Raw genomic sequence first — 25,838 nt, forward strand, 5'->3', positions numbered from 1 at the left:
CCTGTTAATTATGTTCAGCTCAATTCAACAGTGAAACATGCCCATAATATCACTTTAATTGTTAATTTGGAATTGTAATAATAAACCATATGTCACCTAATCAGTCAAGAAAGTAACAATACCTGAAAACACCATATCCTATTTCCCACCCCTAAAATTACAATAAACAGATAATCTGTCAGTCCTTCAGAGCTGATGAGGGTACTGATAATCGAGGGGTAGATAAGGCTATTACTGATAGGGGTTGCCTAGAAATAAGGCTGTAGTATGGAATACTTAAATAAATATTTTAATTTGTCATGCTTTACAATTTAATATTTAATTAATTAATGTAGAACTGTAACTCATGTTCAAATTTTAATAATGCTGGGCAATTTATTAAATTATTAATTAAATACACATTTGATTCTGTAAAATTGTATTATGACTGATTATTATTGTAAAATTAATAATCTTTGCGTACAAAAATGTTTCAATACATGTAGGTATGATAATCATATATACTCGGTTTATATGATACTAAGCTATACGTATTTGTACTCACGTTAACATTATTGTTATACGTTTTTTACTTATAATTGTGTGCGCAATAAGTTTTCCATAGGTAACGGGATCTTCATTAATAGTTTTATGACAAATATTAAATTCTTAATAATTCATAGTTCTATCAGTCTTTATGTCCTATTCATTAAATTACAATATTAGTGTACATATTGTAAATCTTTGATAATGTGTGTAAATATTGAAATAAATATTAAAATAAAAGTATATAGATGTATGTCTACTTGTGTACATATTGTACAGCTTTGATACTGTATGTAAATATTGAAATAAATATTAAAATACAAGTATATAGATGAATGTCTACTTGTGTACATGATAAAGCTTTGACAATGTGTGTTTCAAATATTTTAATAAAAATAATAGTTTAAAAAATATATTTTAAAAAGTACTTTTACTGTCTGTTATAATGTGCCGATAATGTAACCTGGTGTAAACACAATTTGTTAAAAAAAAGTGTTATTTTGTGAAAATATTGCAATAAAAAGTATTGAACTAAACTCTGAAAGTATTTCTCATTTGTGTTTATGCATAAATAACTCATTCAGAACCCATCAACACATCAATAGTTTCACTACCGTGCGAGTTGACTTTTAGGTACGAGTTGACTTCCGTGCGAGTTGACCAAACAATGTGCGAGTTGACTACCGTGCGAGTTGACTTAGGTACGAGTTGACTGTAAACCTTGTATTGTGGAGTCGTGGTTATTGTTGGTTGTGTGTAGCCTAAAAACAATGTTCATATTCGCGAACATGACTTTAGAGTTCGAAACATGATAATGGCTAGAGAATTGCTCTATTTATGTTAACAGTCTTAATTATATTTTATATTAAACTGTAATTTGTTGATAAAAACATTGCAGAAAAAGCATCAATATTGCAAATATTCGATCATATTCGTTCGTTTCGTTCATATTCGCGAAAATGAGTCATATACGCATTATAGACGGACCCAAAATTTCGAGCAAAAAACTTCAAAAACTGTTAAACGGGAATAAACAACACAATAATACAATTCCGAATGACAATAAGTATGTTTCCAATGTTATTGTCTTTCTGGATTGTGTTTATCACCACAGAAATGGATAAAAGCAACGTTTGGATTATTGTTGTGCCGGTGCCCGGTCTACAAAATGCCCACATACCTCGTGATTGGGAACCAGCGACAAATCGGTATAGTGCATGCTGGGTAGCATGACAAACAGACGGCATCGTAGTTTTTTTCCATTGTTGGCATTCGCCGGCCATGTTATCAGTTGGTGAAATATTTCTTAAAAAACGTGATTTTTCAATGCTGTTTGTTACAGTTTAATTGCTTGTGTAATCAACGGATGGCCACGTGTTTTTTTTTATTTGGCAATTTTCCCGTGATTAGTTGGCGCGTATTCTGTGCGCAGCAGTTCATGAAAAACGTGTTTGGTTGACTGTTGTATATAGCAGTGTAAATTGCTGATATATCGGTAACTAAAGTCCGAGGAAATAGAAGTTTACACGCACGAGTTTTGTCCTTGGCAATTCTTTTTATAGCAGTGTTATTGCGAAAGTAAACTGGGTCCCGGGAAATTAGTGCTTAACGTCAAGTTAAAGCGACGTGTTTCTTACTTTCAGTTTTTATTGATTATTGATAGCAACAACAGTGATAGCGATTTTGTTAATTGGTTATTGTTTGGCAATTAAATGTCAATTGTCTACCAGTAGATACAAAAGTTTTTATTTCAGAATTTCTTGGCCCATTTATTTTAGGTTTTTTATTAATTCAACTTTTTCATATTTACTTGTAAAGTTCTAAATTAACAATGGATATGGGAAGTGGATATACCCCACCATTTTCACCGGTAGCCCCCAGGAAAGTTCGTGTGAATTTTGACACTCACACTAGATTATGCAATATTCTGGGGGTGGGCAGACAACTGGCACAGGCCATTGTTGTGATACGGGAAAACACGGGAAATTTGGTACCAAATACCTTGGGTACAATTATAGGGCGGCCGCTGACCATGGGTGACATGACCGAGTTAGATTTTAGCACTAACCCCGCATTATTTAAAGAAACCCTGTGGTATGGGGACGGTGCGGAAAATGCAAGTAGTCCCATGTACCCACACGGAAGGCGAGCAAATATGCCTGTGTTGGAGGATCCGGTAAGTCGCGAGAAAGCCCAACTTATGGCCCAAATTACAGCTCTTGAGGCTGACTTAAATGCTAGTTATGAACGTTTTAAGTCACAAACAACTTCATCCCGCTCATTAAACTATGGGCGAAATCCCCAAGAGGCAAAAAACTTGCCCCGGCCAGAGTCCTATGTGACATTGTCCCAGACCCCAAGGATATCTAGGGAATTTAATCTGCCCCCGGGACGACCAGATAGGGAACCTGTGCACAGTCCAGTGACGACGCTCAAGACAGAGACCCGTTCCCCAATAACTCGTCCCCGCCTGCACTTGGGCGTGTTAAGTGACGACAATGAGGCCTTTTTGCATCAACTGTCACTTTTAAACGCTGCACGAGCTCTCCCAAGTCCTCCGGTGACAAGTACTCCAGCCACAATTTATCCCCCTGTGGTGTCTGGCCTAGTTACGAACAACCCTCCAGCTACAAACAACACACCAGCTCCAAACAACTGCCCAACTATAAGTAATCCTCCAGCTCCAAATATCCCTACTGTCCCAGCAGTAATGACAATACCAAGCAACCCTCCTGGCCCAAGTATTCCCCCGACACAGAAAGATCGGGATGTTCTGACAAAATTGCCTAAGAGCCTGCTATATGATGGGCAGAGCAATTGGTTTGTTTTTCAGAGCAAGTTTGAGCGCTACGCAAGGGTGCAAGATTGGTCTGACGCAGAATGCGCCGATTGCCTTGGTTGGTGTTTGACAGGAAAGGCGGTCGATTTCTATGCGTTGCTTACCGAAGGGAGAGGGACGGTACCTTACGCAGAGCTAATGCAGCGACTGCAGGAGCGTTTTGGCGCCAGGGAGCTTACCGCCACCGCGCAGGGCCGTTTCCACGTTGCCTATCAGGAAGTAGGCGAGTCCCTAGACAATTGGTCAGATCGGGCGCTGAAGCTGGCAACAGCGGCGTTTCGTGATCTGCCCTATGCATACGCCGCTGAACAGGCAGTGACGAAGTTTTGTCACGGTTTGATTGACGAGGAGGCCGGCAAGCATGTTAGTCTGCAGTTACCAACATCTATGGGAGATGCGATGAACATGCTGAAGATATATTGCCATGTTCAGTCGGCTTGCGCCGCGGCTCCGAGGTATACCCAGGAGACTGAGCAAGAAGAGTCAATGTGGGTTCACGAGGTGAAGAAAGCACCCACTGCGGATGAGGTCAGTGTGTCGGCGGTCGACAAATTGACCCAGGTGGTCGAGAAGTTGCTGGATGCTGTGGAGAGATTGTCAAACTCTTTTGGAAGTTCGGCCGTTGATCCCTTTGTCCGACAACCGGGTAAGCCGTTTCGAAATAAAAAAGGCTATGCCGAATACCCTGTGGAGTGCCCCTACCCAGGGAAGGTCCCGAACCGGTGGTACAACGACCAACGCCAGGTTATGTATCCTGCGGGTGCGGGTGGCGGAGGTGCACGTGGGCATCGGAACCAAAATTCAAAAGTCCGCCCTGAGGGATCGTATCGCGGCAGATATGGTTCCAACTGGGGACATTTTCATGCCATGTCCTTGCCCAACCATAAGGAGAAGGAGCCCGTTGTGGTAGCTGCGACGACTAAGCAGTTGGGCCAACCGGAAGTGGATCATGTAAACCAGCTGGGTCCGGTTTCCCAGTTCTGCATGAAGGTGCAGCATGCCAAGGACGTGCACGATGCAGTTCCCTTGGTGCTGCCAACAGTGCCAGATGTCGTCAGTGATCCAAGGATGGTCATTTGCGAGAGCACTGAAGGAGACCATGGAGATCCTGTGTGCGATGATGAATTTCGCGTGCAGCGCGTTGCGGTTCAGTCTGCGGAGGCGGCTAAAAGCATGGCGACCGACAGGGCCGACCAGGTGGGGGCCAAAATAGCCCAACGAAAAGCTGCTGAAACTACTCCGGCCACCGGAAGGCCAGTCCCTGTCAGACGGGCGACAGAAGTTACCGCGTGTGACCGCCGTGAGGGCGGCGCATGCGGATGCCGAGTTACCCCAGATGACAGCTGGGAAGGTGGTGTTTGAAGACTTGTTATGCGTGGTCCCAAAGGGTGGCGACCCTCTAGTTCTCGCCGCTGGGAGCGGTCCCAGCGGTGGAAATTAGGTTGGCGACCACCAGAGCGTCTAACTTCCAAAATCTGTACCGCCTAAAATTGTAAATGGCGAGGTTACTTGTTAGTAAAACTAGGAAAACAATGCAAAATACAAAAGACCCCCAATTAAAAAAATTTACAGTAAAGTTGCAGTGACATTCTATTCGCGGTGTTGATAATGTATTACGGTGTACGCGGAGTATCTCTAGTAGTAACACTAAAAGCAGCAGCAGCAGTAGTAGTAGTAGTAGTAGTAGTAGTAGTAGTAGTAGTAGTAGTAGTAGTAGTAGTGGTAGTAGTAGTAGTAGTAGTAGTAGTAGTAGTAGTAGTAGTAGTAGCAGAAGTAGTAGTAGTAGTAGTAGTAGTAGTAGTAGTAAAAGCTGTTGTTATGAATATTACATAAAGTACGCGGTGTATAAAAGTAATAGTTCTCTTAAACATTTTGATTAGTTTGATTAGATTGTTTTGAATATATATGTCCTATTGTCTCAGTTTAAGCCCAGTCTTTTATTGCAATATTGTTGAAATTAATCTGAGCAGTGCTCTGCGAAATGGGGGTTTAATGAATAGGCATAAAGTGTCGTCCCAAATTATCTTGTGCCGTCCGCGCTTAACTTCCTGTAATTTTTGTATTACCGCGCTAAGAAGTGCTTTGCACAGTCACGGATGTGTTTGATTATTTCCCGTGAAGTCTGTTGTTTGTTTTTTTTTAACTTATGGTCGGGTGTGACATTGTCGGACATTGTCGGACGACCGCTGTCACACCGCACCATCGGATGTGGTAACTACGCAGATGGTGAATAGGAACCCGGTTTCCCCTGCAATATCCCAGTCTTGGCACCTCCGTCACCTTTTATCCTTCCATGTTAAGATTTGTGAGTCGATCTAACTTCAATCACTTCGTCATTGCTGTATCATGTCATTTATTTCCGTAATTTTCTATAAATTAATTTCTTTTCTACCAACCATATGCCGAGCAATGTCGTAGAATTTTGTCGCATGAGTTTGTTTTTTATAGGTGACAGTGCTTGACGAACACTGTCACACTCAATACTGTTGGCCGGAAGTGGTATTTCCCGGAGTTGTTCTTTTAAACAATATTTGCACGTCTTTTTAAATTTGTGTGTGACTGTGCTTGACGGCAACTGTCTCGTAGCGTCATTTTAATTTTTTGATTTGCCGGAGTTGTTTCCCGGTGCATGTACACTTTTATTTTGTTTTTATTTTTGTAAAGTACATTATTTCTCAGTGTGATCACCACATTCTAATACATAAGTGACTGTACTTGTTGGACGAAAGCCAACAAGAATGTTTTTTTCTTGATTAAGCAATTGTCGGACGATAGCCGACAATACTGTTTTTTTTATTTACTAATGTGATGGAAATTTTCTTATGCAAGAAACATATTGGTCACTAACCGCTAGAATGCAGCGGTCTGTATGTACCCCGCTGGGCAAAGGCAGTCCCGTGCCTGCGGGAGGGGGATCATGGTCCCATTTGAGTCTCTATCTCTTCTGCCTTGGGTGCGACCGTAGGGCGGCAGCCCAAGAGGAGAAAAGTGGGAGGAATGTAGTGGGTACAATAGTTTTATTTTAGTTGTCTTTTCCTCCATATAATGTCAATGATTATGTTGCAAAATGTACGTTCTCTATATAAAATTAAAAGCAATTATATGTATTATTTGGACAACAATAAGATTATTTTTATTCTTATATTTTTAACCTTTTTGTCACTTAGATATTATTTTAACGCATTTGAAGTACCTTAGAAAGTTACATTTTTTTTGATTTTTATTTTAATATAACCAAGAGGATTTTTATTGTATATTATGCAGTCACATGCAGAGGGCGTAGGCCTTCTCATTTGGGCTGCGAGGGGATGTATTTGTATGATGTTTTATGATTTTATTTGATAAGTTATTTTATTTGTTAAAATTTGTGAAAATAGGTTGGAAGGTGGGTACACTTGTCCAATTATTGTGCAGACAAGAAAAGGAGCAAGAGTTACCGGGCCTTATTATGAACTTTTATTTTTAACTCTTTATTAACAAAGATTAAGGCTCATATGCGTTCATATTTGTGCGAAGGTGCTAAACACAAATGGTCATTTAATGGAGATGCATTAACTTTAGTCGTGGTTTATGGCAGGCGTTGCGCCAAAAGAGAGGTCGGACGAAAGCTATACCTGACTTAGGGGAGTTGGGTCAAGGTGCTTACGCAAGGGGCACTATTACTTCATCGGTAGCGCCGGTACGATTCCTTCGCTGTGTGGCGTCGTCCCAAAAGGACAAAAGTGGGAGGAGTGTTGTGCCGGTGCCCGGTCTACAAAATGCCCACATACCTCGTGATTGGGAACCAGCGACAAATCGGTATAGTGCATGCTGGGTAGCACGAGTTTGTACGGTCTCTTATGCACGGGTGACTGATGCGAGTGGACGTCTTTTCCCAAGTTGAGTATTGCTTGGAGTAATTGTGAGCCTGAGTGAGTAATTGTGAGCCTGAGTATAGATTATATTGTATCATATTGTATTATATTGTATTTTATGTGTGTTCAACACGTATTTACCTGGAAGGCCATTCCCAGAAGATATAAGTGAGTCTGTGACTGTGTATGTGAGTCTGTGAGTTGCCTGTGATTGTGTCAATGACACGCATTTCCCTGGAGGTGTATTCCCAGAAGTATATGTGTATGTAAGCAGATGACTGTGTGTTTAAGTACGTATTTGCCTGGAGGTGTATTCCCAGAAGTACATGTATAGTGCCATTTTGTGACGTGCAACCGACGAGTATAGCCGACGAGTTCCCTCGAAGACGACGAGGACGTTTGGTGCATCCTGACGAGCATTCCAGTCGATGCCAACGTGAGTATTGTATTTAGTGCCGTTGAAAGTAATTGCTGTAGTTGTTGACGAACCCCACAAAGAGCTAACCGTAAAAACACTACATTATCAAAAGGTAAATGTAATATATTTTCGAGATAAGTCACTATATTATTTATACAGTCTTTCAAAATTATGGAACGTTTTAAATTCATCTTTCCAGAAATAGCAATATGTGGGTCTAATCTCTTTCAAAAAGACATTTTTATTCAACGTAACGTACCGAGTTAAGAAAATTCAAAAATTATAAATTGATTTTGACACCTTAAAAAGAAAACATCAAATATTTAATAAAGTTTGGTGTCTTTTACTCTTTATACAATGGAATATATTGCAATGGGTATAAACTGTTTATTGAAGTCTGATCCTCCCCCTCCCTTCTCTGGTCAAACTCCCATTGGAGTTCTTTATAAATTGGAGTTAAACGGGGATCCCCCGTCAAACTCCCATTGGAGTTTAATTTAAATGGTGGATTGACGGGGTCTCCCGTGAAAACCCCATTGGATTTAATGGATATAGGAGATTGACGGGATCCCCCGTCAAAACCCCACGGGGGAAGAAAATCTACAAACACTGTATTTTCTTATTAAAGTACATATTTCTTACAATTATTACTTAAACATGTCTATTTGTAAACATTGAAACAGAAAACAAAGCATAATATTTAAATTACATTTTTGTAAAATATAGGTAAAATTCTCTCGTCTGGAAAAAATTCCCAGTGGAGAATTGCAATTCTTAACGGGGGAGCCAAAATCCCGTTGGGATCCAACGGGGGATGGCAACTTTATCATCAAATAACTCTACTTTCCAAAAACATTTTAACTCTTTTTTTTTCAATTATATGTATGTACTCAATGCCCCCTACAAATATGCAAAATTTCATAACAATTGTTCAATAAATAAAAAAAATAAGTTTGCAAATAATCTGGATTTGCACACTTAATCTGGATACTGTTCAATATATCGTTGGGATAAATCTTCCGAGTAAGTTTCGTGAATATTGTACTGCAAATGTGGATGTTGACGGCAAACGAGGCATGACGGAAAAAGGTAATCACATAAGCTTTCCATGAGCACATTGTTTTCAGGTGAGATGAAAATGTTCTTAAGTATGAGCAAATTATCTTTACTGGCTGCTTAGTAGCTTCGTCTCACCTATATGTAAGTCCTTAAGGAGTTTTGTGGCACGAAACTCGTAATTTATCGTCGCCTTACCTGCAGCTTAATTATAGAACTTCACATATTTACGTCGATCAGCTGTTCAGCTTCGGATGCTGGGGCGAACTACCAGCTGAACTCAATTTATAACCCTGTACTTGAAAAAAACGTAAAATGTCCATACACCCCCTCCCCCCCACAAAAAAACAACAACCCCAAAACACACAACACAACCTTGTATGGGACTTTTTGACACTTAAATGGTTACGTAAACAGTACGAATTTAGGCGGAGCGTGACTATACCAGCGTGCAAGGTGTTTTGTACACTACAAGCACGTGTGAGTCCATAATCCGATAAAACTCTTGTTTAGGACATTTGGCGATTGAAACAAGATCAGTGTACGTTTAACAGCTATTAAAAAACCCATGCAATTGGTTGAACTGTCACATGCACGAAACGATTTTAGACGGTACGTGACTATACCTGCGTAATAGCTGCTTATGTACTCTGCAAGCAAATCTTAGTTCATAGTCAAATTTAATTCTTGGTTTGGAATTTTTGATAATCAAGCATGATCGCGTGTGTTACAATGTAAGTTAAAAACAATGTAAGTTAATGACATAATTGAATGGTCAGATGAACGCGATCCTTTTAGACGGAACGACACTTTTTCAGTTTGGTATGTGCTTGAACAAGAAAACGTAGTAAACCATGATGTAAACAAGTTTTGTTTGCGAATTATGGACAGTAAAACATGGACCGTCTACATTAAAAAAGAAAATACAAAAGCCGATCTAAATTGATTTGATCGTGCACGTGAAGGTGGGTACCCACTGCCGATCCGATCGAGTTGATCGAGTTGATCATCAAAATTTCCCGACCAAACCCGACCAAGCTCGACTAAAAAGGGTACACACGACCTCTTCTCGACCTCTTGTCGATAACACACGACCCCCACACGACTCATCCACGACGTCCACTCAACCATCTTTCCGATTTCCGCTCGATCATCTCGACCTATACGTGAGCCCTATACGATCTCAGCTCGACCAAGTTCGATCGCCACCAGATCTTCACACGACCAGATCGTGATGGTCGAACGACAGTCGTACAAAGTCACGAACGGTAGTCTATTGAAACTTTGAGAATAAAAAACTTTAAACATTGTTGTTCACTAATCACTTTTATCATCATGTATTTTTTTTACTAGTTTTAGCAGTATCAGTCGCCTTTTTGCCATTTATTGGCATCTTTGGATGTTTTCGTCCGATTCTAAGAAGGTTATGAGAGACAAGCACGACGTTTTGCACGTGAGTTTTGTTTTAGTGACATGAGCTCGTGTATGGTCGAATAGCAATCGGGAAGTGATCGTGTACGGTCGAGTAGACGTCAGGTAGCAGTCTAGTAAATCTGTACATCAAATCGAATAGAGGTCGAGTGGATCGTGTTCTGATCTAAAATAACTCGGGTAGAGGTCGAGCGGATCGGGTAGAGATCGTGTAAAAGATTGCTTAGTTTTTAGTTTAAACCTATTTATTTTAGCTCGATTGCATCGAAAGCCAATGGCTTATATAAACGCTCTCGAGTCCGTTTCCTGGGCCTAGAACCAGTACTTGGTGTCTTTGGGGGAGATCTAAAGATCTTTGGGGATCGAACCCGTGACCTCCCGATCGCTAGGCGGACACCATATCCATTACACCACGGCAACCACACGATTGCTTCACGATCAACTCGATCTCCTACTCGACTTATACACGACCATTTGCCGAGCGCTTCTCGATCCATTTCCTACTCGACCGCTACTCGATATTTTTGACATGTCAAAAAATATCGGGTAGGAAGCCCGACCAATGCCGACCTACCCGACCGCCCCCGATCACTCATGCCGACCGAAATAGACCAGTACCCGACCGCTTGGTCGGGCTTGATCGAGTTGATCTGATCGGCAGTGGGAACCCAGCTTTATGCATTTAGACGATACTCTTGATATGTGCTTGTGTACATGTAGTTCATATTAATCCATAGACTGAGACAATTATAGTTTGGGGTATTGACACTCAAACATCGATCGTGTAAGTTAACAAATGACCCCAAAACGTTAAAATCGATGACTTACTAGGGCCTTTGGCCACTGAATCATGACTTAAATGCAAATACTATCGCGTGTCTAAATAAAAGCATGGAAGCTGCTTGCATAATCTAAAGCACGTAGTAGCTGATAGTCTGCGAAAACTGTTGTTTGGGACTTTAAGATACTCTCACATGGACACTGTACATTTAAAATTCTTACACATACAACATTGATGTATTATCACCTGCATGTGACGAATTTAGATTACATGATTATGTATCAGTGTGAAAGCTACTCTTGTTATATACAGGCACGTAATCGTTTATAGTTCGAAAAAGGTTTTGTTTAAGACTTTTTAATTTTTTTTCTCAATTTCACGAATGTCAACATACATAAGATAGATGTTTGTGACTGACATAACCGGCATCTGTTAAAGTGCTGTTATGTTAAAAACGGTGCGGTTTAAATTTAATTAAAAGTTCAATGATTTGGTAGCTGTAAATAGACCATATTTGCGACATCGGCTACCTTCAAAAACACGCCATATCAGTGGAAAATAGAACACTGGCCCAGGTCATACGTTATCGACCACTGCTATCAGTCCGATGTGCGCGTTTGAGGTAAAGACATTATGAATTTTATTGTTATTGGAATGATTATTGTATTTTTTATAAGTATTATAAGTATTTATAGCAGCTGCAGTAGTAGTAGAATTAGTATATGTATTTTCAGGAGTCAGTTTTAATGTTTATCTTATAGTTTTAAAATATAACATAATACGTCTAGGATAATGTGTTTCACACAGAAACCTTAAAGGCTTTGCGTGTATCGTTTGAGAAGATGACGGTGGTGTTCTCTACGGGTATGTTTTACATGATCGTCCATTGTAATTCGAAGTGCCTAAGAAATGGTAACTTAAATAAAGAATTTTCAGTAATTGTATTGGTTTCACTTCTTTTAGTTCTTTCAAATATCCGCCTCATAAGATATTTTTATTAGAAGTAGGCGTAAAACAATTCGTGAATAGGTATGCATGTACATGTACAATCCATTTATGAAACATATAAATCCGATAATGCAGGCTTAATGATTTTAAACAACTAAAGGATTGTTCGTGACATTGTTTACACCATAATTCCGTTATCATTCCGTAACTTGCCCTTCATTTTTTATTATTTCTTAGCCAGATGTGGCCTTCAAGTGATACATTACAGACTGAGAGAACCAACACCAATAAATTGTTTCGAATTCTTGAAAACAATATACTTATAGAAAGAATTGCTTGTAATAACATTGTTGACACATTATCACATACAAGACCCGGTTCAAATCCCCATTAGCTTCTACGATTTGTCAAAAGTTTTTAACCACATTTGCAATTCATTTGTCAAAACAGTCCAATTAACAGTAAACAAGGGTCATAATACTGCGCACAATTGCAAAACATGAAAATATCCAATTGCAAAGGAACCGCTTTGTCTATTTTAACAAAGGCTTACCAAAAAACGCCGTTGTGTATTATTATGTTTGTATTATAATGCCTATTATTTTACTATTATCCGAAGATGTGATGACTGTATTGGATGAATATTATGTTTATAAATTTGCAAGCAAATTCATTTTGCTGAATAGAAATTGGCCTCACTATTTTTTACATAGCAGCTTTAATATTCCGGTTTCAACTATTAACGCTGATAAGATAAACCTTTGGATATTGATCCAAAACTTCCTGCTGAAGGTAGTTGTTAACGAACAATGTTTTAATAATTTGTCAAAGCAAATTCAAAAGCCCATTTTAATCTACAAATAACTCTGAACACTGGAAGGACACAACAGGTAAAATTAATATAGTAGGTATAAAAATAAACATAAACATTAAATCTTACGGCTGATTTTAGCAAATTATATAAAACATGAATAAAGTTAAAGCTTGCAATAAATAATAAGGTTTGTCTTTAACATTACAATATTGACTTAGTTGAACTTCAATGAAAGTTGACGTCGTCGTCGTCGTCGTCGTAGTATTAGTATAAGTATTAGTAGAAGTAGTAGACATAGTAGTAATAGTAGTACTAGTAGTAGTAGTAGTAGTAGTAGTAGTAGTAGTAGTAGTAGTAGTAGAAGTAGTAGTAGAAGTAGTAGTAGTAGTAGTAGTAGTATTAGTAGTAGTAGTAGTAGTAGTAGTAGTAGTAGTAGTAGTAGTAGTAGTAGTAGTAGTAGTAGTAGTAATAATAATAATAGTAGTAATAGTAGAAGTAGTAGTAGTAGTAGTAGTAGTAGTAGTAGTAGTAGTAGTAGTAGTAATAGTAGTAGTAGTAGTAGTAGTAGTAGTAGTAGTAGTAGTAGTAGTAGTAGTAGTAGTAGTATTAGTAATTATAGCAGTAGTAGTAGTAGTAGTAGTAGTAGTAGTAGTAGTAGTAGTAGTAGTAGTAGTAGAAGTAGTAGTAGTAGTAGGAGTAGTAGTAGTTGTAGTAGTAGTAGTAGTAGTAGTAGTAGTAGTAGCAGTAGTAGTAGTAGTAGTAGTAGTAGTTTAATAGTAGTAGTAAAAGTAGTAGTAGTAGTAATAGTAGTAGTAGTAGTAGTAGTAGTAGTAGTAGTAGTAGTAGTAGTTGTAGTTGTAGTAGTAGTAGTAGTAATAGTAGTAGTAGTAAGTAGTAGTAGTAGTAGTAAATACACGTTCACCATATTCTGATATGGCATTATGGGAAATTGATCTGGTCTAATATTATAAAAATGACATGTTTTTCTTTTTAAGTAAATATTGAGTAACTAGTATACAATGATGCTGATAGTGTATCAAAGGGTCAAACGTTACAGAAACATTGACTTAAACAAAATAGAAACCACAACATGGAGAAAAGCTCACTGAAGTCACACACAATAAAAATCGGGAGAAACTATGAAATATAAATGCATATGGGGATGTCATGTTTATTGTTAACTGTCATGTAAATACGTTTCTAAAACATGTGAAATAACAACTCCTTCAAATGGCAATCATGCCGCGTGGCGATGAGGGTTCAGTGCCTGTTTTGTTACTTGTACTGACTTGCTGAAAGAAAGCCAATTATTATAAAAGTTGGTATGCATCTTCATAAAAAATCGTTTTGTTATAACGTATATTTCTCCAATGCGTGACATAAGGTCTTTAAATTGGGAGATCGGTTTTATAAAATGTTTTATTGGAGGAAACTCTGTGTTTCGGATAGGCTGATTCTTTTTATGCAATTTATGCTTTAAACAGCTTCTTTATGTACATAGCGACTATTTTTATCGGCCTGTCGATTCCGGTTAAAGGTCATACGAAGTTCATACATTTAGACGATTAACATCGTTAAATTGAATCAACATCCAAATTCCTTTGTATTTTAAATTCCATATACACATGCATGTAATATTCAATGTATACATTTCAAATCAATATACCGCATATGAATAATAGACGAAAGTAATTCCTATTGAACGCAGTTGCATTAAAAGATGACGTATTTGTGTGTTTAAGGAGGATTATTAGAAAACAAAAGTGCATTGAAGTGTTGGGATAAATGGCTCTCATTTAACAGGTGAACATTTAATTTCATATATGGTGTTCACCTTTATAACAGGGACTCGACACACATTTTGAAGACTTCAGAAGGTAATTGTATGTTGCAAGATATGCTTTAATTACATGATGAATGTCGAAAAATATACATTTAATCCGTACAATCTGTTTTATTCAAAATATGACGTTTGTCCATTTTATATGCATCTGCCATATGTGAAATGGAGACGGGTCTTAAACTCAACACGCAGTCTTCATATTTCCGAACATTTGGGTAAATATTATAAAACGTTCAAGAATAAGGATACATGAATATTCCGTACAAGTTATTTAATGCAGAAATAAAGCCTGTTATCTCTATGATAACGGGTGTCTCGGGGAATACATACGAAACAAAATATTACCGCGGGTGTCTCCGGGAATGCATACGACACAAACTATTACTGGGTCAGAATTTGATTAGATTGTGCATGATAAAATTCATACAGACTAATGAAAGCACTCGCATGCATACAGTTATGTATAAGCTTGTGACGGCCATATGATATCGATCTTTCCACAAACGGGCTCGACGAAAAAGATTTAAACTAGGAGTGATTAATGAAAAGCTTTTGGGATATAAATAAGAAGAAGACAATCATTTGTATGATAACTAGAACATCATTCTTACATACATCGAATGTATATAATCCGGTATCTATATACACTAAAATTCAAACATGTATATTTGTATAACTTTATATTTTACCAAATTATAAATATTACATCAATTACCCTGTAAGTGTATTGTAGTTTTATTTTTATGAAGTATCATCAGTCCATATCATCAGTCGCACAAACAATCCTTGAACGATGTGAATAAATGGTATATGTTTAAGCTAAAACGTGTAAGATTTTAACATTAGAACAATTAAATCAATCTTTCGATGCCTTTCTCGTCAAACAAACGTCTCACCATTGATAAGAATGTGGCATCATTTTGAACCTCAAAGAAACACACACAAGAGTTAGGAACTTTAGGAACTTTGAAAGAGTAAGCACTCTTTATTGTATAGACCAATACAATTTTAATGAGTTATAAAACGAGTATTTGGTTTTTGAAGTAATTTGCGTTTCATTCCTGAAATGTTTTGATGGTATTGGAGAGTTCTGTGACCGTAGCAGTTCTGTTTTGTTGTACGGGTAAATGCCGCTTTTGTATTGTATTGATTAAAGATAATGACAAATAAATGGTGAGATACTGTATAACAACATTTATCTGTAAGTTTAGAATATGTGTGTCTAGTTCTGAGAAAACTGGGCTTAATTCATGTGCGTAAAGTGTCGTCCCAGATTAGCCTGTGCAGCCCGCACAGGCTCATCAGGGACGACACTTTCCGCCTTAACTTGATTTTCGGTAAGGAGGGACTTCCTTGAAACTAAAAATACCATAAAAGCGGAAAGTGTCGTCCCTGATTAGCCTGATTGCGGACTGCACAGGCTAATCTGGGACGACACTTTACGTAAATGAATTAAGCCCAGTTTTCTCAGAACAGGACACATTTGCTGAAACGTATTGTCATGCTTTTTTTAACTGGTTGAACAAAAATCAGACTCGTGTAACGTATGACGTTAAATATCATATATATATATATATATATATATATATATATATATATATATATATATATATATATATATATATATATATATATATATATATATATATATATATATATATATATATATATATATATATATATATATATATATACTGAATCTGAAATAATACGACCCACATAGAGGTAAACATATTAGAATGTCCAAATTATTTACAAGTACTTAGGCATAAATGATCATCGTTAACATACATGTTTTATTGTCAGTTTGTTACTCTTTAAACATTTGTTAATTCATTTCTCTTAAGTTCAGTTGACGTACCTATACAGGCGACTAAACATATCAATACAAATCATCTAATGGCAAATATTTATCTTTATAAAATCATGTAAAAACATTACTTATGTTCAGATGGCGGAAGGCGCTGAGCAACCGCACGTGACAGGAACTGACGGGACGCCAGGCTGCAACCTCCCTAGCAGCAGTCGGGTAGGAATTGCGTTATTCAATCGAAAGTGGTATCAACAACCGGTTTCAATCGAATTTAAGGACACACTTTTTTGAGAATGATCAATAATACCATACTAAGAATGTCATTGCAAAAATATACAATTTCATGTCATGTGTTAATAACATTTACGATAAATGGGTAAGAAAAAAAATTATTGCAGCAAGCTGAGCAAATAAAGCTTTCATTTTCTAAAACATTGGGGAGAAAAGAACGTAGATGTTCGAAAAAGATACTCCAAATAGGCAAAAATAAATGTTAGAAAACAGTATAATTAAGCTTCAAGGAATCATTAAGTTTTTTTTTGCATTAGCAGCTTGGTGGTTTTTCGTTTGTCAATGGTTCACCAACTATAGCTGATAATTTGTGCAGTTATATTGGCTACAATAGTCCATGGCGAGTATGTTACCTAAATGTTATTCATTTCTTTGAAATTCACCTTAAAAGAATGGGAAATACCAATAGTGTATAGGTCTGTTCTATCAATTAAACGAAAGTTTGACACATGATGCGATCTATTGGTAATGTTTCCAAAGTGTACGAAAATCGATTCATATTTAATCTTTTGCCAAGAGTCTGATTATAACACGATTATAAAATATCTACAAAGTATGATATATATATTTCATGATTTTGTTGTCAAAAGGAATTAATTATTTTAAACAGTCGCTTGATAAATATTTCAAAGGTTCGTTTATAATGTATGACAAAGTATTATTGTATGCACTAACGCGCCGCCAATTTCATTATTTGTTGTCATAAGTCATCAATGATATGAAAAATGTAAAAAAACTGTTTAATAAATGCTTCACAAGCTCTTAAATAATGTATTACAAAGTGTTATTATAAATACAAACGCGACATGTCATGTCCATGTGTTGGAAGTGACACATACGCATGATTTTTGTACACAGTTCGCATACATTTCGAACAACACTTTATCCTGCAGCAAAAATGATTGCATGCATTGGGTCCTTTTAATTTGTGTGTGTGTGTGTGTGTCAGGTCTTAGGTATTATAAATACTATGTTAGTTTCATTATGTACTTGAATTCATCGATGAGTTGTAGAAAGGACGAGGCTTGCCGATATGGCTTCCATTATCATCATGCAAATTGTGTACCACTACGTAAAGCATGATTCACCATCTATATATTGTTAATTTTAGCGCATTATAGTGTGTAAACAACTCTTGTTTAACTATACGTTTGCCTCCATTTTTTCCTTACTTGCAAACATGTCAAACCTCTACTGGATAATGCTCCACTCACCAAAGTTTGTTGTATGGATTAAAATCACCATGTCACTGTCACTGTTCTCAATCCATAAATTGGTCAACACATTTACTCCATGTAAAAAAAATCGCGTTATTCGAGTACATTTTTCATTATTTAATACATTTACAATGACATATCACCGGCTACATTCGAGAAATATATCCCAACACTTAAATTCAAATGTTATTATAATAATGCATCATAAAAACACAAATATGTCATATTTAATACAAATAAGTTTCAAAATGCTGACACACTCGCATCTTTGAAATGAACGTATGATTATGACGTAACGCACGAAGGCAAGCGCGTGCAGTTGTCGATTTGTTTAGCATTCATTTAAAAATTAATAGAAAAACTTTTTCTGAATTTATGTTTTTTTGATATAATTCGCATGCGTTGCATTAATTAAAAATGTGTTTATTCAATTCGTGTATACATTTAATTTCACGATTGATGTGGAATTTTGATGCATTTTTACGAGTTAAATGTATACAAATCTTTACTGCGTTTAACATTTATTTTGCCCGATTTAACAGACAAAGCACAGTATTCGCTATGTTCATGAAGTAGCAATGTAAAGGCTAGTACACATACTCATCGCACTACACCTAGTTTTTTTTATTAAATACAACCATTGAACTGTATGTGGACCAACAATAAAATCTGTATGTACTCTTAAAAAATGTATTTATCATATCATTTGCTCATGTGGGTCTGTATTACCATAATCGATTAAATACCGTATTTTGAATTATTTGCTCATTTATAAAATCATACAATAAAATATTCCGGCTGAAACAAATACCAATTCGTCCTGGTGATCAATAGTTCTAAAAATAAGGCATAGGTAAACTGAAACACATACTTATCTTACATTACGATGGATAAAGAAACCAATTTGAGTTTTCTTCAAAAGGCATACATATATAACGATTCTACTATAATAATTTGACATTCGACAAATTCATACCTTTAAGAATTTGACAAACATATAAACCGTTCATATGAGTATCTTATTTCTGAGTAAAACATAAATAAAACACAAACTATTTTTCAAAATGTTACGCAAGAAAAAGTACTCTTTTGACATTTTTAGATGCTTGTTAAAATTTAAAATTTAAAGGGTAATTGGAATAATGTGAAATGTAGGACAAGCCTAAAATGTATTGTTACTGAGTTCTAGAAATGTTCACGGGTGGTTAAAAGCGATAGTATTGTGGTATTTTATCACAGATAATCGTTTTTTATGTTTTAGATAAACACTACACATACATACTTATTATTTATGCATCTTTTTTCCAGTTGAATAATGAAGATGCATCATTGGAACTTAGTAATGTTTTAAACATCTTGGGGTATGGGCCGGAGCTAAGACAACGACGCCGGGAATGTTATAGAGAGAACGACAGACGCTACAATGAACGATGGGGCACTGACTTTTGTCATGATAGGATCATAGTAGGAAGTAAGGCAGAGGGGCTTTCCCGTTGTTTTGAAAGTGACTGGGACATCTTACACGTGTTTAACTTTGCCGAATGCCTAGAAGCCGGTTGTGACGTAAACTCGATTCCAGAGAACATACCCGTGTTCAGAATGGATACAGATATATGTTACCCGGGGCATAGCATACTGCTGCTGGAGCGAGGTTTACCGTTATTTCTTCTTTCGGCACTGCAAAATTATGGACATGGGAAACTTATTCTAAGCAGCGACGCCCTTCTAAATATTCCTAGTATTACTTCACGCATTTTACCAGGACCCATTTACAATGATCGTGCGGGGCCGTCACTGCCGTTACCTTTTGGAAACACTACTATTGACACAGTACTCGCACTACGTTGTCATTGCCCTAGCATACTACAGAGGTGGGCTGCCAGATCTCGACATTGGCCGCCAACAAATGTTGTTGAAAAAGTCGTATCAATGGGGGCATTTCTTACTCCTGTTGGGTTTAAAGAAAGCAAAAATATGAATATTGAATGGAGGATTTGCTTCAACACGGGTGAGACAGAATTGATGATTAATCTGAACGACACACAGATGAAATTATACGTTTTGTTGAAAATGATCGCAAAAGATGTACTCAAACCACGACATAAAGAAGTAACATCATATATGATGAAAAATATAGTTTTATGGCTAGCAGAGAACAACCATCAGTATAAGTTTCATGAGAAAAGTTTGTTTTTCTGGCTGCATGAGTCACTTCTGAAACTAAGAACTGCACTGTCCGCAAAACAACTACCATACTTTATGATCCCAGAGAGGAATCTTATGGCAGCCACTGGGCTGACGGATGCTCAGCAGCGAATATGGATAACAACACTCACGGACATGATGGATGAATGTCCAAAGTTAATCAGGAGGTTGCCGAAGATACGACAAGCCATTATCTCGCACCCGGACCCTCTGCGCTGGTACAATGGGAGGAGAATCGAACTGGAAATTATTTTGCTAGAAGTCATAAAAAATGCCACAGACATCAGTGATATCAGCTTTGGTGATATGTTTTATTATGTGCTTCAAAATGGTGTAATGTGGCGTGCTGTGGAGATAATTGCCGAAGTCTCTGAGAAAGTGCGCTCGGGAGGAAGTTCGGAAACAGCTAATTTATTTGAGGGCCTGCAAATAATGTATAGATTCTTAATGTAAAAAACATACATAGTCCGTTATATGCACATACATGGATCATTATGATCATTATAACAACTTTGATCGGAATTGTTTACGTTGCACTGTTCCTATATATTCATTAAACTTAGTTTGATGTGTTAAATCATATATACGATGAGTGTAATAAGTATTGATAAGCAAGAGTATAAACTTTTTATATGCCGATATAATTAACATCAGAAGGCGACCTCACAACGCGTTGTCATACATGTATATACAATCAGTTGAGAACTATTGTACAGAAGTATGCAATAACGTTATATATTCATGTGTGGTAGGTATGATGTAAACATGCGCTTGCACGATTTTGCCATAGGCAAACGTCTTTAGAACCCTAAAATGAAAACGTGTATCGCTTTTGTGAACCCATTTAAATCCATTGGGTATTACCTCAGTAGACGACACTTAGCCGTAAACTATTTCTTTAATACAATCGTGCTAGCTTGTCACCAATTTGTTCGATAACCATAACCATTCTATATAAACATTATTTATGGTAAGATGAACTCTTGAAGTGTCCATCGTTCAAATCTTTTGTTATTTGTATGTGCCTGTATTTTATTTAAATCATGATACAATGCAAAACATATCTGTGATATATCAATCCTTTTATAAATTATTATTTAAATATACTTGACGCATGTTCTCTTATGCATCTCACTTTTGTATCATATATTCAACTTTTAAATGTTTGCAAAATACGTGAGCCGACAACAAATAATAGTTTGTCTGAGTATGTTTTTCTAAACTATCAAGTCATGAATTATGTCACGGTGGTTAAATGCGTGTTTATGTTATCGACAAGCTTTTTGATTCCTTGAGAAAAAAAACTTATTTCAACTTTGGGTGTGTAAGCAGAGTTTTCAGTATGGAAAGGCGATAAGTTTAGTAGTATAATTGTCCATATATTATCCTAAATGTCGACCGTTCAAGTCCAAACATTCAAACATTAAAAAATGGAGAAATTCTATTATTTTGCTGCTTTTAACGTGAACATGTTATTGATTATCTGTAGATATATGTTGAATATTTGTTAGTAATTTTACCTGAGTATATTACTGTTTATTGTAAATATCTGCTATTTCTTGTTGGCCTTTACCTGTGTTAAGGGGAGTAATATATTCTATCATAACTGTTTGTCGAATAGCCTTCTGTCAATTTCTAGATGCATATAACTGCGAAGCACGACTGATTTGATAGCCCGCATCTATACTCCTGACATTGGTTATTCAACAAAACACGTTGCTAGAAAGTATATTATTTAGGTTTTAGCACGATCGTGTGTTTTTTCGTTTTTAGTTGTTCGCTTTCGAACAACTAAGGTTAACACAACATTTTGCAAGCCAGTTGTGTTAGGTACGATTAACTTGATAATTGCCGCATCCGCGCCGAGAAAGAGTTGTATCATTTATGCCAGAGGTTTCAGTTCTTTCACTTTATAAATTCACAAATGGACACATCATGTGAATATCGTGTCAAATGGATTATTTTTGAACGGAGTGTATAACAAAAATCAATAAACAATTTTTAAATTATACGTTTCGCGGAAGGGTATGTTTATGAATGATTAAAATAGTGCACTATGTGCTGCGTCATTATCACGTGGTATTTTTGCGCAGCACAGGTCATTCAAAATCTGAGTCTATTAATAGATAAGGGACAATAAAACTACTGCTGATCAACAAGTGTACTGGGATATCGACATTACAATTCACTATCACGCGTCTGTTGCGTAACCTCGTTGATATTGCTTGCTAGTACGGCGAGGTTAAATTTGATCTGTCTGGAAAAAGTTATTTTGTTCTCAACAGATAGCAGCTATCTCCTCTTTATTCTCACTTGCACGGGTGATAACAACGCAATAGTAAAATGTTAAGTTTGTTTATATTCACAGTTCCCAATTTATAAAACGTTGAACAGGAGTTCACCAATAACTACATGTATACTATAGACAACGACCAAAATGCTTTATTATCGCTAAAACCGAATTAAAAAAAAGCAACTAAATATAACAAGAAATATCTTTTTAAAAGATATTGGGCGGAAATGCTGGCTGCGAAATAAAGTTTGCAATTTACGTTGATAATTCATTAAATTGAAAACAAAAGTAAAACTATTGTGTTGTTTGCTTCACATGTGAGCCGCATATACACCGTATGAAATGTATGTTATTATAGTCAAACCACACATTAGTGTTAGTGGATACAAATTATACTACGGGAGTTAACATCATATGTGTCCTCACAAGGCGTATTATAAGTTTATTTCTCCACCATCTAAATGTATCATATGTTATCACCATATAAATATACCATATGATACTATTTAACACGCAGTTTTCTTTCGAAACACTCAAATATTATTTTCAAAGCCGCGTCATGCGAAAATGGGTCTTATGGCGTTTCGGCTAGCGTAGCCGAGTCGATAAGACCCATTTTCGCATAACGCGGGTCTTTTTAAATCTCATTGCGAGCTGTAAATGGCATATTTTAGCATATATTTGCACAATGCATTTCGATATAACATTGAGTTCTAAATAACAAATACAGCAAACGGGAAAATAGGGGTTGCTAATTCAGGCGTTTTGAATGATTTCCAGACGTGCTGACCGAGTACGGCAAACATTTGTGGTTTGATATTTTAACGATACTTTTAACGTGACAATATACTATTTCTGTAGTTTTTTTTTTCTCATCTTGAAAGCAAAACTGTGTTTATCGATAGTCCATTACGTTTCCCTCTGACAGTTTCCAGACGTACTGACCGAGTTCGACAAACATTTGTGGTTAGATAATTAGATATTTTTAGATATATTATATATATTTTCCTCTTCACGTGACACTATACTACTTCGGTAGTGTTTTTTTCTCATCTTGAAAGCAAAACTGTGTTTATCGATAGTTAATTATAGTAAATTATGTTTTCCCCTGACGATTACGTGATCGAGTACAGACCCTAGACATCTTCGAGATGGATTTTAACGCGTAATTGTAACTTGGCCACAATTTGTGTATATGTTTCGTTTGAACATGCAGAGAGCAGTCCCGATTTCCGTACATTGAACAGTGTCACACCCTTTACGCTGTGTACTGACACAGTGATGCAGCCAAATTTCAGGAGATTTCTCTAGAATCAGCCTACAAAATATTAGAATGTATTCATTCGTGCTTTCTGGCGTTGTGTAGAGGTCATTTAATGTGAAAAGCTGGTTAAAACAGCTATGCCCAAGCGCTTTAGTGTTCTGTACCGATGTTAAGGTCAGAGACTGGTTGAAACCCTGTGAACTACTAGGGTTACAAGTAATGCATCAACAACAAAGTACGGGTCAACAGCGCTGTCTTTAGAACTACCTTATTCGCGAGTTAACAGTACTGCTCGCAGATTTATTGTATATTTAGTTACATCAATTATGTTATGGTATATTTTGAATTGTATATGTTGTAAAAAACAATTGTAAAGGGAAATTCGATCATGAAATTCTATTCTTAGTGTGAAAGGTATTCGATATTCCAACAATATTTATTTAATATGATGGTGATTGCACATTTTATTTTATATTAAGTGGTTCTCATTGTACCATTTTTGTCATATTTGTAATGCTTTCCGAACTTCCAACAAGAGATATGTTGTTGTTATTTTGTCTAAGTTATCTCTATAACATAAATATGATGATAAACAGTGCACACACATCTCAACCTGTGCGTTAAGACGCACTCTTTATAAATTTGAATGGGTTGTGTTCATTTCAAACTTGCAATTTAAAAAGCTATAACATAATTTTTAAAAATGAGCTGCGTCTAAGATTATGCAATAGTGGACAACTTCAGTGCCTTCAGCGCTTTAATTAGTTTAAGTTAATGCTTGCTGGGCCAAGTGTGAGGTTGAGCGCTCTAAAACCGGTTTAAACCCCCATTGCTTTGCATTGACCGTTCCAAGGCGTTGACCCCAGCTTTATTCTTATATGTGTTAATGTTGTTTTGTATTGTGCTGTTTTGTACTGTTTTGGCAATTGGTCACTTGCCTTTAATAAAGAGCTAACTTATTGTATTTGATGAGAATGCAATACTGCTCCAGCAGCTGGAGTTTCACTTCTTTATATTGAGAACAATATTCATGGTAAGTCCACCCAACGTACATTCGCCAGCGTGCCCAAACCTAAACTCGCTTTTACACGATTAACATTCGGTTTGTACGAGTAAATAACATCCAGCTGACCATAAAACAACATGTTGTAACTAACCGCAGCTAATCAGCAATTACATACAAGATATAAAATGCAATACTTCTTTATTATATTGAGCAAATCAAAGCAAAATCAACAAATTATTTTACCTAATAATATCGAGATTTTGATTACGCATAGTCATGGCCGATGATTAAATAGATTTAGGTTTATAAACATAATGACATAATCGTAAAAAGGTATTGATATTTGTGTCTTGTTTTGTAAAGACGCATTTAAATATTAAACATGTTATCAAAACGTTTTCCCCGGGCGGCGCGGTAATCAGTTATGCTATTCAAATTGTTATCAATCAAAGGTATATACATAAGGCAGCGCAAAACGCAGACTTTATTGCAATCATTATTGAAGTTATCAATTTTAATTCGAGACCCACTGACGGCGTACATCGATAAGATGAGTTTGGCATTGAAACGAGGTTATTTTTTTATTATTTTATTACATTTCTGTAATAAGATGCAATACCGTCAAGTTTTCCATAAATATAAGTACAAACATTCAAACTTTAAACTAACATCTTTTCATTGAAACCAAGCTATGACAGGTTGTCCGTTGTTCGGGGATTAAAAGAGTTGAACAAATGTTCACCATGAGTATTTTCTAATTTTTAATGGATCATATATCTTTAAATCGATATAAAATAACAATATATTTTTTTAAAAGCTTAGTATTTTGCATCAGTGCAAAATGTAATTTAGGTGAAAAGATAGTGTTTCTGTTATCAGATGATCCGGGTTTATAAAATTTAAACCAATTGTAAATATAACATCTACGCGTATTTTATTCTGGCAGCATTGAAGCAATTATTTCTACAACATTGTTGTTGTTTAAATTTACGAAAGAATATATAAGTAACCTATTATGATGTTTCTTCCATTAATTATATGTTGTATCGGTTGAAACAAGCAACATTTTACACCCTTTTTAATATGGGACGGACCTGAGAAAAACTCGAAGAAGTGTATTGGTAAAACGATAGGCATATATATGACCAAATAGTATATTATGACACACATAATACAAAATCATAGACAAGTGGTAAAGGTATTGATAGAAGCATAGGTAACGTTTTGATTTTGGTGTTGC

The 25,838-nt window shown here is 36.4% G+C and overlaps 3 protein-coding genes across 14 annotated transcripts in view; all 3 read left to right on the forward strand.

Moving 5' to 3' along the window:
- The window catches only part of LOC127866991 (fibropellin-1-like), a 281,878-nt gene that overhangs the window by 107,814 nt on the left and 148,226 nt on the right, over positions 1-25,838 (forward strand). The gene's annotated exons all lie outside the window — the stretch shown is intronic.
- Positions 11,483-24,556, forward strand: LOC127866989 (uncharacterized). Of its 3 annotated transcripts, none has more exons than XM_052407896.1 (4): positions 11,483-11,525; positions 15,573-15,632; positions 16,461-16,538; positions 19,139-24,556. In XM_052407896.1, exons 3-4 carry the CDS (start codon positions 16,461-16,463, stop codon positions 20,486-20,488), a joined length of 1,428 nt encoding a protein of 475 aa, XP_052263856.1. In that variant the 5' UTR covers positions 11,483-11,525; positions 15,573-15,632; the 3' UTR covers positions 20,489-24,556. The 3 variants fall into 3 exon arrangements, with proteins under 3 accessions (XP_052263856.1, XP_052263858.1, XP_052263855.1); XM_052407895.1 differs by lacking the exon at positions 11,483-11,525 and adding an exon at positions 14,148-14,723; XM_052407898.1 differs by lacking the exons at positions 11,483-11,525; positions 15,573-15,632 and adding an exon at positions 11,541-11,768.
- The window catches only part of LOC127866987 (uncharacterized), a 183,713-nt gene continuing 169,369 nt past the window's right edge, over positions 11,495-25,838 (forward strand). The window contains exon 1 of the mRNA XM_052407889.1: positions 11,495-11,526. The gene's annotated coding sequence lies outside the window, so the exon portion shown is untranslated. The remainder of the gene's footprint in view (positions 11,527-25,838) is intronic.

This window comes from Dreissena polymorpha, chromosome 2 (genome assembly GCF_020536995.1).
Source record: "Dreissena polymorpha isolate Duluth1 chromosome 2, UMN_Dpol_1.0, whole genome shotgun sequence".
NCBI lineage: Eukaryota > Metazoa > Mollusca > Bivalvia > Myida > Dreissenidae > Dreissena > Dreissena polymorpha.